General features: G+C 52.1%; 2 protein-coding genes across 2 annotated transcripts in view; one reads left to right on the top strand and one right to left on the bottom strand.

Moving 5' to 3' along the window:
• Positions 1–6,765, bottom strand: part of Wdr62 (WD repeat domain 62) — a 32,671-nt gene extending 25,906 nt beyond the window's left edge. Inside the window, exons 1-7 of the mRNA XM_042668090.1 lie at positions 6,550–6,765; positions 3,551–3,642; positions 2,965–3,027; positions 2,618–2,675; positions 1,694–1,864; positions 791–928; positions 311–493 (exon numbers count right to left, since the gene is read on the bottom strand). Of these exons, the coding sequence (XP_042524024.1) occupies positions 311–493; positions 791–928; positions 1,694–1,864; positions 2,618–2,675; positions 2,965–3,027; positions 3,551–3,642; positions 6,550–6,726 (882 nt within the window). The 5' untranslated portion in view covers positions 6,727–6,765. The remainder of the gene's footprint in view (positions 1–310; positions 494–790; positions 929–1,693; positions 1,865–2,617; positions 2,676–2,964; positions 3,028–3,550; positions 3,643–6,549) is intronic.
• Positions 6,766–7,465: 700 nt separating this feature from the next.
• Positions 7,466–13,323, top strand: Thap8 (THAP domain containing 8). The gene is given in 8 exon segments (XM_042667774.1): positions 7,466–7,548; positions 10,092–10,129; positions 10,132–10,247; positions 10,394–10,512; positions 10,844–10,898; positions 12,965–13,030; positions 13,032–13,187; positions 13,297–13,323. Coding segments are annotated over 8 exon segments (660 nt in total).
• Positions 13,324–14,640: the final 1,317 nt, after the last annotated feature.

Below are 14,640 nucleotides of genomic sequence, written 5' to 3'. Positions count from 1 at the left end.
ACTGTCCCTGAGCTTCTTTTGCTCAAGGCTAGCACTCTACCACTTGAGCCACAGCACTACTTCTGGTTTTTCTATGTGGTACTGAGGAATTGAACCCAGGGCTTCCTGCATGCTAGGCAAGCGCTCTACCACCAAGCCACATTTCTATCTCATCTCTGGTGATTTTCTCATCAACTGAGATGAGGAGGCCCTTGCTCAGGGTCACACCCAGCCACGTGGGGCCAACCTCAGCAGGGACACTGCAGGGCACCCCAGGGACACAGGTACAGGAAGAGCGGCTCCCCAACTGCTGGTGGGGCTGGGGATGCACCTTCAGGTTGATCCACTTCTCCAGCACTCTCTTCTCACTGAACTGGCAGAGGAGGCCCGAGTAGGACACGCAAAAGGTATTGCCTGCCATTCGGCCCCGGCCACAGGCCACACCACAGAAGATGTTGTTGTGTAGCTCTCCCAGGATGCCTGAGCGCCCGACCAGGGGCACGGTGCCTGTGACCTGGGAGCAGAACAGGGCATGGTGAGATGCTGTCCAGTCTAGCGCCTCATTGGTAGGCTAATTGGGAAGACACTGAGACTCCCCCTAGTGGAGAAGGAAGGCATAACAAAAGGTGTTTCTGGACACAAGGGCTGGAAAGCAGGGGGAGGAGGAGAATGAGGTCAGGGTTCAGGGGCAAAGGAGGGGCTGATATTGCCCAGACCCCCCCCCCCAGGTCAGGTTGAAACAGTTACCATGCTATTGCTGATGGTCACTTCCCCCAGTGCCTGGATGGGGTGGCAGGGGACAGAAACTCACCTTTGCTTCAGTAGAGGCTTCCAAAAACCAGAATCTCACATGCCGGTTCCCCACAGTGACAAAATAGCTGCTGTCCTCAGAGAAAGAGAGGGCGATGACCCTGCATGATACTTTGTTGGAGGCCACCACGATATCTTTCTGGAAGAATCGGTACAGAGTTGCTCAGGCCAGTAGCTCGCCCCGTGGGACTCTTTGTGCCTTGGCTCTCTGCCCACGTCTCTCTGGCTCACTGTTTTCCTTGGCCCTGCGGAAAGTGGCTCTCTGGGGAAACCCGGTGTGACTCCTGTCACTCCTCGTCTCTAGACCAGGCAACAGGGACAGGTCCTAGAGGAGAGTAAGCTCCAGAACTCTCCCTAAACTCTTCAGTGCACACATGGGGCTAAGGACAACTTGGAAGTAAGGAGTGAACTTCCGGCTGCCACAGGGGCAGCTCCTGCCTTGAGACTTCCGGGGGGTGGGGATTACCCACAGAACCCCCTCCAGGGCTGTGACGACTTGCTAGTTTCCACAACTCAATGAGGCAGATGTGATTATAGCCATTTTATGGGTTTGAAAACACGCACAGAAAGACTAAAGTTACCTAAGGATTCAGCTGGCCAATGAAAAAGCAATCCTGATAACTCCACTAGGTAGTATGCTAGTCTATCAGAGACCCCACAAAAAACGGTGCCCTGCTTCCCACTTGACAACTAAGCTGTGAACTTGATCTTAGCCATGAGGGAACCTCAGGAACAGAAGTCTTATAGCTTGTAAGGGGGCAAAAAAAAACAATAGAAAGATGGAAGGACTAATAGGTGCTCAATAAATGTCTATGAGCTAAGCAAACATTTAACCAACTTGTCTCGTGTGGCTCCCCCAGGCCCGAGGCTCATTAAGTGCTGCCATGTGCCGGTTGGGTCTCACCTTCCAGTCCCAGACGTTGAGGACCATGTCGTGCTGGTAGCCCATGGACACAATGTGCTTCATGTTGGGTGAGAAGGCCACACAGGCCACACCATACTTGTGGCCCAGCATCTCCGCCACCTGACTTTTCTCCTCCACATCCCAGATGCGCACGGCAGGCCTGTGCCCGTTCTGGAGAAGGTGGGGCCATTACTGCTGGGATCTGTGCCTGGCACAGGGCTAGAGGGGCTGTCAGGGCTGAAGTTGGCATTGCCAAAGGGTGTACCCCAAAACTACCTCCCCTACTTGCCACAGGGTTTTTGCTTTGTTTGTTGTTGTTGTTTTTCATTCTTAATCTGGGCTTTAAACTCAGGGATCCGGCCCTGTCCCTGAGCTTTTTGGTTCAAGGCTGGTGCTCTACCCCTTGAGCCACAGCTCTACTTCTGGCTTTTTGGTGGTTATTGGAGCTAAAAAGCCTCATAGAAGCCGGGTGCGGTGGCTCACGCCTGTAATCCTAGCTACTGAGGAGGCTGAGATCTGAGGATCGCGGTTTAAAGCCAGCCTGGGCAGGAAAGTCCATGAGCCTTTTCTCTCCAATAAACCACCAGAAAACGGGAAGTGGAGCTGTGGTTCAAGTGGTAGAGTGCTAGCCTTGCGATGAAGAGCTGAGGGGCAGCGCCCAGGCCCAGAGTTCAAGCCCCATGACCGACAAAAAAAAAAAAAAAAAGTCTCCTGGACTTTCCTGTCCAAGCTGGCTTCAAACTGCTATCCTTAGATCACAGCCTCCTGAGTAGATAGGATAACAAGCCTGAGCCATCAGCATCTGGTCAGCCACAGGGCATTTCTGATACAGGAAGAAGCCATTCCAGGGACTCCTGGAAATGATGGAGCAAAGAGAATGGCCCAAGACTCTCCCCACTGGCTTAGTAGGTGAACACCACTCACCTCTCCGGTCACTATGTACTTCCCATCGGGGGAAAAGGCCAGAGCACTCAGAGACTTTCTGGTGAGGAAAAAAAGAAAATAAAGAGTTGGTCACTGGTCCCACTGAAGGTGGCTGTGCTCTCAGCACTGTGCCCGCTCCTGGCTCCCAAGCCGGGCAGGAACCACGGAGACAAGTGCAAGCAGCTCCTCACCAGCCAGCCCAGCCTGAGTGCCACACACAGCACTCAGGGAAATGGGGTAAAAGGAAAGACTCCTTCCTTCTTAAACACCAAATCCAAAGGGGTGGGCATAGTACAAGGACCCTGCTTTTCCCTCTGCACATGTGGACTCCCTAAGACCCAGCCTACCTGGCAGTATTAAAGATGTGCTGTTGCTTGTTCTCTATGGGGTTCAAAATCACAACCACACAGCTGGGGAGAAAGGAAAATGTGTGTCAAGTCAGAGAGCGTGAGATTACTGGGCCCGGGCATTATTCTGTGTCAAAAATCCCTATCAGCCAGGCTCGGGTGGCTCACACCTGTCTTCCTAGCTGCTCAGGAGGCTGCGATCTGAACATCTGAGGATGGTGGTTTGAAGTTCAGACAGCCCAGGCAGGGAAAGTCTGTGAAAGTCTTATCTCCAATTAAGCACAAAAAAAAAAAAAAAAAAAAAAAGCTGGAAGTGGAGCTGTAAATCCTACAGGTGTGAGCCACTGGTGCCCAACTTGAGTGAATTTTAATCACCTGAGTTTCCCAGAATCCTCTGCCACCTCCCACTACATGCAAGACCATATTCTAGATCCAGATTGACCCTGGAATCCTCTGCCCAGCCCCCAGAGGCGACAGCACTACCTGCATTCTACAGATGGGTCAGCTGAAGCCCACTAAGATTCACCAGTGACTTCAGGCTCTAAATTTTCCCATGATGCTTAGGTGCCCAGGCCCATGTGCTTACCCTGCCAGGTAGGCCACATGGCCTGTGCCAGGGTCACAGGTTAGACCACTGCTATTCTGGGCTGTGATCCCAAGCACCTTCTCAAGTGATACCTGCAAATAAAAGGCCCAAGTCAGAACTGCCTACCCCAGCAGGTCACTTCAGTCATCTGTGCTATTTTGGCTCATCCAACACTCAGTCCTTGATGTCAGTAGTCATGCTGCACACCAGCAGCTAATACCTGTTCCTTTGACAGCATTCCTCTGAGAAATATATAGTGCTAGCTGAAGAGCAGTGCGGTGGGGCAGACAGGCAAAAATCCCCATCCTCCTGGAGCTCATATGCTGATAATGATGGGGGAAGAGAACATAGAAAAGGATCAGAATAAGTAGGGCTAGGACTGAGGCTTAGTGGTAGAGTGCTTGCCTAGCATGCATGAAGCCCTAGGTTCAATTCTTCAGTACCACATAAGCAGAAAAAGCCAGAAGTGGCACTGTGGCTTAAGTGTAGAGTGCTAGCAAAAGAAGCTCAGGGATAGGGCCCAGGTCTTGAGTTCAAGTCCCAGGACTGGCATTTAAAAAAAGAGAGAGAGTTTAGAGGAATGAGATGTCACAGCAAGAAAGTGACCTTCAAATCAATGGATTCAAATGGATGGAAGACTTGAATCCTCACCACATCTCTGGGAAGAAAGCATTGTAATCACCCCCCTTTACAGATGAGGACACTGAGGCCTGCACCTAGGGAGCAGCAAAGCTGGCTTCAAACCCAGGCAGTCAGGATGCAAAAGCCCTGCAGGGAAGACATAACAGTGAGCAAAGACAGATACAGCTCCTGCATCAAATTCATGTCTAGAGCATTCAATATGAAAAAAAAGATAGGCACATTTAAAAACTTGTTACTCAGGAGGCTGAGATCTGAGTTCAGAGCCAGCCTGGGCAGGAAAAGTACAAAGGCTCTCATATCCAGTTAATCACAAAAAAGCTGAACATGAAGCAGTGGCTGAAGTGGTAGAGTGTTAGCCTTGAGCAAAAGAGTTCAGGGACAGCACCCAGGCCCCAAGTTCAAGCCCCAGTACCAGCACCAAAATAAAGAAGTTAAAACCTCTCACAGGACATTATGCCACATCCATCATGGTAGAAGTAAAAACTTATATGTAGTATGGATAAACAAAATTGTGGCACTTCACATTTTAAATAGATGAATTCTTAATTATTGTAGTAAACCATCCTCAAGCAAGACTTTGACCTCACAACTAAAAGGCAAGCCATACAGAAGTTAGTATTCATGTAATATATATATTACATAAACATACAAGACCTAATGTTTATAGTACATTTCTCAGAAGTAACTATTAATTACTCAATATTCACAATAACCCTATGCAATCAGTATCTCATCATCATTATCACCAATATCAATATCATCACCACTTTTCAGAAGAAATAGAGGCCTAGAAAGATTATTCATTCCTAAGTGTAAGATTCAAGCAATGGTACTCAGGCTGTTTTATGTGCCGATTTGCATTACCAAGCATAAGTAAACGTAACTCAATCAATCTAGATTATATCTCTGTGCAGTTAAGCAAGAAAAATAAACAAATGGCATTGTCCCAGATATAATAATGAAAGTGAAACTGGATCGTGGTTTCAAAGCCAGTGTGGGCAGGCAAATCTCCGAGATTCTTATCTCCCATTAACCAGCAAAAAGCCAGAAGTGGAGCTGTGATAGAATGATAGCCTTGAGTGAAATGCTAAGGGACAGCACTCAGTCCCTGAGTTTAAGCCCAGTACAGGCTCAAAAAACAAATCCTCTCTGAGCAGGAATATTCTGGCTAAGACTTGAAGGATAGCAAGAAGCCAGCCAGGTCGCCTGCAGCAAAATGCCCAGGCAGAGAACTCACCAAACACCAAGCCTAGGAGGGAAAAGAAAGCACTAGAAAATTCAGGAAAACAGAAAGCAGGCCAGTATGACTGAATCTTGGTGAGACGCAGGACGTGGAAGGTACAACCCGAAAGGTGAAAGACCCTCTTGTCCAGAGATCGGCAGCCAGGAGTGAGCGATACAATCAGAGGCCGCAAAACCCACCAAACAGGAACATAACCCATTAGCAGCTACCATGTAGCCATCATTTATCTGGACTCTGAACCAGAAAGGGTACAGTTACAATTTCATCTCCCTTTAGCACCCACGGTGCAGCTCTATCCACTGTTTAAAAACAGACGAGGGCCAGGCGCTGGTGGCTCACACCTGTAATCCCAGCTACTCAGGACATTGAGATCTAAGGATCGCGGTTCAAAGCCAACCTGAGCAGGAAAGTCCTTGACTCGTATCGTCAATGAACCACCAGAAAAGTATAAGTGGCGCTGTGGTTCAAAATGGTAGAGCGTGGGGCTGGGAAGGTGGCTCAGGGGTAGAGCGCTTGCCTTGCATGCCTGAGGCCCTGGGTTCGATTCCTCAGCACCATATAAGCAAAAAGAAAAAAAGCCGGAAGTGGAGCTGTGGCTCAAGTGGTAGAGCGCTAGCCTTGAGCTGAAGAGCCGAGGGACAGCACCCAGGCCCAGAGTTCAGGCCCCACGACTGCCCCCCCCCCCCAAAAAAACAAAACAAAACAAAAAAAATGGTAGAGCGTTTGCCTTGAGCAAAAAGGAGTCAGGGACAGAGCCCAGGCTTTGAGTTCAAGGCCCAGGACTGACCAAAAGAAAAAAGAAAAAAAGTGGAAGGACTTGGGAAATGTCTAAAGGTGGGACTGGGCAGAGATTTGCAAAAGCAAAGCGCTTTCCGACGGGGTAGAACTCCGGGAACGCTCCAATGCTCAGGATGGAACCGGAAAGGAAGCACAATCCCGGAGAGGAGCTGGGCGGTGGGAAAGTGGGAGGAGCCTTTGCCAAAGGGGCGGGGCCATGGAACAACCAGAGGGGACGGAGGGGCGGGTGGGCGTGGCCAAGGACCTGAGGGCGGGACCAGGGGCGGCCCTGGGAGGCCTGCCCCGAACCAGGTAGGCCGGGCGAGCATCTCCTCACCCGGTTCTGCACTGTGTCCTCGGGCGCCGTCGCGAGTCGCGTCCGCCGCCGGAGGCAAAGCGGTGGGGCGGGAGGTGGGGAGGATTGGGTTCTCCGCGCCGGAACTCCCGCCATGACAGACGGCAGCTTTTCGACCGCATCGTTCCGCGTGTAGCCTCCGGACCCTAAGGCTGCCATCCTGCAGCCGGAGAACCGGCGACCGTTAACACGCCTTAACCGCCGCAGCCACCACGACCCACTCGAATAAGCGAATGGCCGCGGGAAAGCCGGTGTCGCTGCCGATTGGATGCGGCGGAACACTCGTCTGGCCAATCGCGGGGCTGCCGGGTGCGCTTATGCCCAATGGAGGGGCGGGGAGGCGGGGCTAAGTAGAGGGTGGGCCATTGGGCGCTACACCAAGTGTCATGGAGTTGCTCGCCTAGTCTTCCTCATTCACTGAGACCACAGGCTTTAGCTTTTAGGAGACTTTTAGGAAACTTTTACGAATCCTCACCACGCCTTCTGCTGCCGCTGAGCGACAATCTGCGCTGTGTCACTCGCCTGGCTGTAGGCGTAGGGCGGAGTCGGGAGGATACTGTGGGCCCGTGGGCTGGGCTGGCGCAGGCGCAGGAAGGACACCTCGCCCCTTCACCCCGCCCCCGACACATGATGAAAGTGAGAGTAGCGTGGAGCCGGCTTTGCACAGCGGTATTCGCTTTAACCCTCCGCCACCACGTGACAAGGACGCAGCTGTTGTTAGGAATCGGACCACGCAGGCGCAGGCAGCCATTCCTCATCACGTGACGAACCCTTCCCTCCCACACACACCCCCCCCGGACGTCACGTGAGGCAGGCAGCATAGTGCGCGGGCGGGGTGGGTTAGGATTCGGCGGAGCCCGACGAGGATAGAGCAAAACACACCGGGGGTTGGACCGCCATGCCCAAACACTGCGTGGCCCCGAGCTGCTCCAACACTGCGAGCCCAGTGGGCGCGGATGACCGCCCTGTGAGCGTCTACAAGTGAGCGCATGCGCGGAGAGGGGCTTTTTTGAGGGGCGGGGCCTAAGCGGGGCGGCCCAGGAAAGGGCGGGGCCTGAGGCAAATGCAGCTGTCCAGCACCAGGGTTTTAGTTCGTGCGGTAGGAAAGGAGCAGGTGTGACAAACAGCGGATCTCGATGACTAACTACAGGTAGTGAAAGGAATGATCGAAAGAATGAGAAGGATGTAGAGAAAAAGTGAAATTAAGCCGGGCACCGGTGGCTCACTCCTGTAATCCTAGCAACTCAGGAGGCTGAAAACTGAGGATCGCAGTTCAAAGCCAGCCCGGGCAGGAAAGTCCATGAAACTCTTATCTCCGATAAACCACCAGAAAACCGGAAGTGGCACTGTGGCTCAAGTGGTGGTGCGCTCGCCTTGAGCTGAAGAGCTGAGGGACAGCGCCCAGGCCCAGAGTTCAAGCCCCACGACCGACAAAAAAAAAAAAAGGAAAGAAAGTGAAATGAGTCCAGGTTCCATCCGCAACTGCCACCTCCATGCAAAACTCAGAAGATATGAAACTGAACTCACCTTGACTGCCCCCAGCCTTTCAGTCTTTCTTGTCTTAGTACACAGCTAGCTCCATCTTTTCCTGTTGCTAAATATAAAAACCTTATTCTTTTCTATGTTCTTTTACACTTGAAAAAAAAATCAGAATTAGCTTGAACTGTAAAAAAAAAAGGGAGTAACAAAAAGAAAAGGTCAGTTTAAGAATTAACAAAATATTTTATAGTAATAATTTACCTTGATGACTGTGACTCACACCTGTAATCCTAGCTACTCAGGATGCTGAAATGTGGGGATTGAATTTTGAGGCCAGCAGGTAGGGAAAAAAATCTGTGACTCTGATCTCCAGTTAAATAGCAAAAAGTTGCAAGTAGATGGGGCTGGGAAGGTGGCTCTGGTAGAGTGCTTGCCTTGCATGCATGAGGCTCTGGGTTCGATTCCTGAGTACCATATAAGCAAAATAAGCCAGAAGTGGCACTGTGGCTCAAGTGGTAGAGTGCTAGCCTTGAGCTGAAGAGCTGAGGAACAGTGCCCAGGCCCAGAGTTCAGGCCCCACGACCAACAAAAAAAAAAAAAAGTTGCAAATAGAGTTGTTGCTCAAGCTAAGGCACTAAGATAGTGCCCAGGTCCTGAGTTCAAGCCCCAGAACACATACATGTTGAAGTTACATTAGTAAGGAACAAGAGTGGATAATGGAGTAGGCAGTTGGCAGGCTCTGCTCAGGAGTGGGTGCAGAAGGGGAGGGATTGCTGTGGCAATAAGTCCAATGTTTGTGTCCAGAAACAATAGAGCTAATGAGGACATTTGGATCCCAGAGGCTTTGAAGGGACTGAGACACCCAGACTCCCTGGCTATGTGTTCAATGTGGCTGTGTGCCACACTCTTTTCTGAGTAAGCCTTTCTCTCCTAGCTGACCAGCTGTCCCTCTTTGAGAAGTTTTGCTCCTTCTATATGCATCCTATCCACCACATCTAGCATACCAGTAGCCTGGTGAGTTTCTGGTGTCTTTCCCATAGTTAGTTTATGCAAATATAAGCCAACTGTTCTTTTTTTATCTTTTTTTTTTTTTTGGTTGGTCATGGGACCTGAACTCTGGGCCTGGGCGCGTCCCTCAATTCTTCAGCTCGAGGCTAGCACTGTACCACTTGAGCTACAGCACCACTTCCAGCTTTTTCTGCTTATGTGGTACTGAGTAATTGAACCCAGGGCCTCATGCTTGCCAGGCAAGCGCTCTACCACTGAGCCACCTTCCCAGCCTGCCAATTGTTCTTATTTCTCTAATGATTATGGTATTTGCTTGCTATGGCTGCTGTTATTAAGTGGTGGCTTAAGACAGGAGAAATATTCTCAGTTCTGGAGGCCAGAGTTCACATCAGTTTTCACGGACCAGGAAGAATGGGAATCTGAAGATCTTCCTTGCCCTTTGCAATTTGGTAGCCACAGGCATTCCTTGGTTTGGGGCCACATCTCAGCAGTGCAGTTGTGGTTACATTTTATGGTAGTCTGGTTTTTGTGGTTACATGTCCTCCTCTGCTCAGAATACTTGTGGCATTTAAGGGCAACCTGTCAAGATCCGTGTGTGTGTGTGCACGCGTGCCAATACTGGCTTGAACTCAGGGCCTGGGCACTGTTTCTTTTTCATTCAAGACCAGCTCTCTGTTGTGTCTGTATGTTGATGGTTCTCAAATCTCAACCTATAACTCCACCTGTCTTTTACCTCCCCATTTTTGTTTTTTGGACTGTAGGCTTTCTCAAATTCTAGATGTCTGGTTTCACGTTCAGAAGCCAACAGAAGTGGGGAGCGAGTGGGCACGGGAGCCCAGAAGGAGCTGTGGGCAAAGGCCAGCCAAAGAGGCCACTGGGAGAGGGGCCACTGCTGATTTAAGCAGCTGGAGCCCAACAATGTGATGAATCTGAAATAGGAAGGCTTGGGCCTGAAGCCCAGAGGAGGCACAGGTTTGGAGCCCAGGGGTCTCAGTGGGGAGGGGGGGCGCTGACCCGGCCACGGAGCCACACTGCAGATTACCACTGAAGGGCGGCCCACGGCTTCCGGCCTGGGCCGCGAGCACTGGGTGCCCGGCCGCCACCAGCACCGGGGCCGCGAGCACTTGGCACCCTCCTGCTTCCAGTGGTGCTGGGGCGTGCGGCCCGACGCGGTGCCCACCATCCTCCCCCGGGCGCGCGCGCGCGCACACACGCACACGCGCGCACGCACGCGCCCCACCTCCCCCGGGCACGACCTCTGACCCGATGCAGCGCATGGTCCCGAAGCCGCCGTGCTCTTGACCCCCCTGGTCCCTCCCACCTCCTCCCGCGGCGCCAGGCCCGGGGATGTCGGCTCAGCCTCCACGGGCCGGGCTGGAGGAGGCGGGTGCAGAAGCTGCAGCGGCGCCACGAGCGGCACCGGACGCAGCTGTTGGCGCTGGAGCTGCGGGCGCGGCAGTAGCACTGCTAGCGCGCGCGGGTGAGTGCGCGTGCGCGCCGGGGGACGGGGGGGGGGCCCGGGAATGAGTGCGCATGCGCACCGGGGTCCGCCGCACGGGGGCGAGCGCAGGTCTCTTCCTGCACACAGCTGCTGGACACCCCCTCGCGGCCCCTGGGCCCGGCGTGTGCCGCGGGCGGGAGTGCTTACCAGGCAACGCGCCGATCCCCCAGCACCGCGGAAAGAAACCCGCAGAGCGCAGGCCAGACCACCTTTGGTGGGAAGGGGCCATGACCGTGAATAACGACCCTTCGGAAAAGTAACTTGCAGAGACCTCTTGTTGTCTGCCAGACAGGACCTTTTCGCTAATTCAGACCGATCACGATACTGCCGTTGTCCCCCCATTGTAAAGACAGGCGAGCCGGGGGCCGGCCTGTCATCCCAGCTACTCAGGAGGCTGAGATCTGAGGAGCACAGTTCGAAGCCAGCCCGAGCAGGAAAGTGCTTGAGCCTCTTATCTCCAATGAACTACCAAAAAGCCAGAAGTGCAGCCGGGGCCCATGTGGTTGAACTCCAGGTTTAAGCAAAAAAGTTCAGGTCTTGAGTTCAAGCCCTGCCCAGTAAGTCGCTCAATTACAGGGCAGCCAATAAATTGCAGGTAGGAATTAAACACAGGTGGGGCGGGGGAGGCCTGCCAAGGAGATGGGGTTCTTCTGTTGGAGCCTCTCTGCCTGGTCCTACACAGCTCAAGTTTGTGGTTTCCCAGACCCTAGCCAAAACTCTTTCCCCCGTTTTATACTGTGGGGTTGGTTTTAGTGGAGAAGGAATGTGAAAATCAAAATTTGAGCTGGACACTGGTAACTCTTATCTCCAGTTAACCACCGGAAAACCGAAACTGGCGCTCTGGCTCAAAGTGGTAGAACACTAGCCTTGAGCAAAAAAGCTCAGGGACAGTGCCCAAGCCCTGAGTTCAAGCCCCACAACTGACAACAACAACAAATTTGACCAAGCCTTTTTAGCAGGGTAGAACTGGGGGTCCCTAACGTAGTGCCTCTCATCCTGAACGCAGCAGAGCTATGGATGTGTGACTCTTCTGCAACTGGGTTCAGAAAGGACCCACCTACAGTGCTCTCTCTGTATCTGAGGTATTTTCTTTCTTTATTGTTTTTGGGTCCGGTTGTGGGGCCTGAACTCTGGGCCTGGGCGCTGTCCCTCAGCTCTCTTCAGCTCAAGGCTAGCACTCTACCACTTGAGCCACAGCGCCACTTCCGGCTTTTTTCTTTTTGCTTATGTGGTGCTGAGGAATCGAACCCAGGGCCTCAGGCATGCAAGGCAAGTGCTCTACCACTAAGCCACCTTCCCAGCCCCATCTGAGGTATTTTCTGTTAATGGCCATTGGGTTGGTTGGGATCCACACATAAGATTTGTTTGGCTCAGTGGTAGAGTGCTTGCCTAGCATGCATGAAGCCTTGGGTTTGATTCCTCAGCAGAAAAAAGCCAGAAGTGGTGCTGTGGCTCAAGTGGTAGAGTGCTAGCCTTGAGAAAAAGAAGCTCAGGGCTGGGAAGGTGGCTCAGTGGTAGAGTGCTTGCCTTGCATGCATGAGGCTCTGGGTTCGATTCCTCAGCACCACATAAGCAAAAAGAAAAAAGCCGGAAGTGGCGCTGTGTCTCAAGTGGTAGAGCGCTAGCCTTGACCTGAAGAGCTGAGGGACAGTGCCCAAGCCCAGAGTTCAGGCCCCACGACCGGACCCCCCCCCCCCCAAAAAAAAAAGAGAGAAAAAGAAGCTCATAGACAGTGCCTAGGCCCTGAGTTCAAGCCCCAGGACAGGCAAAAAAATAAATAATAAAAATAAATAAATAAATAAAAAGGATTTGTTTGGCTTCAACAATGCTTTGAAGTAATGTCTGGTCTTTTCTAAAAGCCCAAGATATCTAGTAGCCTTGGGTTCATATTATCAGGTAACAAGAGCAGCTAGCTAGAATAGTAGTGTGGCCTGGGGAGGTGAAGGGGAGGAAAAAAGGATGTTGAGACTGTGCCCTAGGGCCCAGAAGAGTGGAGCTGGGACTCTGGGCTGACTGTTTTTCTCTTCTCCACTGTCCCCGCCCCCCATTCAATCCTTGTCTCCCACTCCTTCATTCCATTCATTCTGTCTCCCATCTCCAGCCATTGTCCTTCCACCCATCTCCTCCGCCTCCCATCTCTCTGTGTCTTCATCTGCATCTTTCTGGGTCCTCCATCTCCCTGTCTTCATGCCTGCCCCCACTGCTGACCCTCCTATTGCCACCACCCACATCCATTTCCCTGCATGTCTTTCCTCTCCTGAATGTCCTGCTTTCTCATCTGCTTCTGTCATGCTATATTCTCTCTACTCACACCTCTGTTTCCTGACACCCCCTGCCTCCCTGTCCCTCTGTGCTACCCCCTCACACCTCACATTTCTATTTCTACTAATTCATGCCTGGATGGCCCAGCTGCCTGAACCCAAGGATTCCTGAACCCTCACCATCATCTTTGGAGGACCTGATGTAGCTGTGGTTCCTTGCCCAAGGCCCTGCACCTGCTAGTCTGAACTTCCACACATCCAGACTCTCAGTGCATAAAGTTCAGGATGGACCTTGCCAAGGGACTGAAGATCGAAGATGGAAGAAGAGACATCACCATGCTAGAGCACAGCCTGACCTCATCACCATCCTGGTGGGGGGGGGGGGAGTGCTCTCCCAAAGTCTGGGTTCCATTCCTAGAATCTTCACAGGAAACCTGAATCAAAGACCCCCTTATTTAACCCCTCTGTCATCACCCCCAGCTCAAGTCCTTGCAGTCAGGAAAATGACCTTAGGAGCTGAACAAGGGTCACTTGGAGGAGTCCTGGACCTGGTTCTGAAGAGCTGGTGATGCTGTGGGCCAGGCCTGCTGTTCAGTTGGGAACCTGGCATTGAACACAGTGGAAAACTCCTCCCTGCCCACACAGGGCTCACGAAATAGCAAACTAGTAAATGAATAAAGCACATCATGGCAGACTGTAATAAGTACTTTTAGAAGCTGGTGTGACGATGTAACAGGGAGACTGGAGGGAGGCTGTAAGGAGATCAGAGTCCTGGACGGCGAGAGAAGGCGCTGAGCCAGAGGCCATGTGGGTCAGTGGCCCAGGACAAAACCAGCCCTGCAGAAGATGCAGGATGTCTGAATCAGGAGGGCACGATGGTTCTGGAAAAACAAAGTAGGGGAGAGGTGGGACAGCCATACCATTGTCATTAGGGAGAGTAGAGATGTCCCTGAAAAGGCAGTGATGAATAAAATCCCAAAAGAAGAGAGATGGAACTGCATGGGTATCTGGGGGTAGGAAGGGGAGGGGGGGCTTCCAGGCAAGGGAACAGCCAGTGCAAAGGCCCTGGGGTGTGGAACATCAAGAAGCCTTGTATGTCCAGCTATACTTCTGAGTAGAGTAGGGCCCCGAGGAGACCAGGGGCCTTGCCAGATCCTGATGAGACTGGATAGACCAAATGGGAGGTGAAATATGGGCAGGAATTCGTGTGTTAGGGGGTGCAATTCTGGAAGTATCTTGGAGCTACTGAATCTACATTTGGATCAACCAGGCCAGATTTGAGACAGAGCAGGCAACAGCTGGCTGGGGTATGAGGTAGAGCTAAGGCCCTGGGTAGGCTCCAGGAGGCCTTCCTGGGGGAGATAGAGGTTCTCAGAATCCACTGACAGATCTGTACTCTAGATGCTGCCACAGTCATGTGATCTGGCAGTTAAGAGGCTCCTCTGGACAGCTATGTAACTTGGTGATTAAGAACCATAGTCATGCCAGGTGCTGGTGGCTCACGCCTGTGATCCTAGCTACTCAGGAGCCTGAGATCCAAGGGTAGTGGTTCAAAGCCAGCCCAGGCATCAAAGTCCGTGAGACCCCCCTAACTCCAATTAACCATCAGAAAACCAGATGTGGTGCTGTGGCTCAAGTGGTAGAGTCGCTTGCCTTAAGCTAAAGAACCATAGTCACACCTGTAATCCCTAACTACTGAGGAGGCTGATATGAGGATTGCAGTTCAAAGTCAGCCCAGGAAGAAAAGTATTTGGGACTCTTATCTCCAATCTACTCAGAAAGAGCCAGAAGTGATGCTGTGGCTCAAGTGGTAGAGTGCTAGCC

Source organism: Dipodomys spectabilis, unplaced genomic scaffold, assembly GCF_019054845.1.
Source record: "Dipodomys spectabilis isolate Male_0828 unplaced genomic scaffold, ASM1905484v1 ptg000422l, whole genome shotgun sequence".
In the NCBI taxonomy this organism is placed as follows: Eukaryota; Metazoa; Chordata; class Mammalia; order Rodentia; family Heteromyidae; genus Dipodomys; species Dipodomys spectabilis.
Note: the sequence above shows the minus strand (reverse complement) of the source record. Positions and strands in the feature narration are given on the sequence as shown.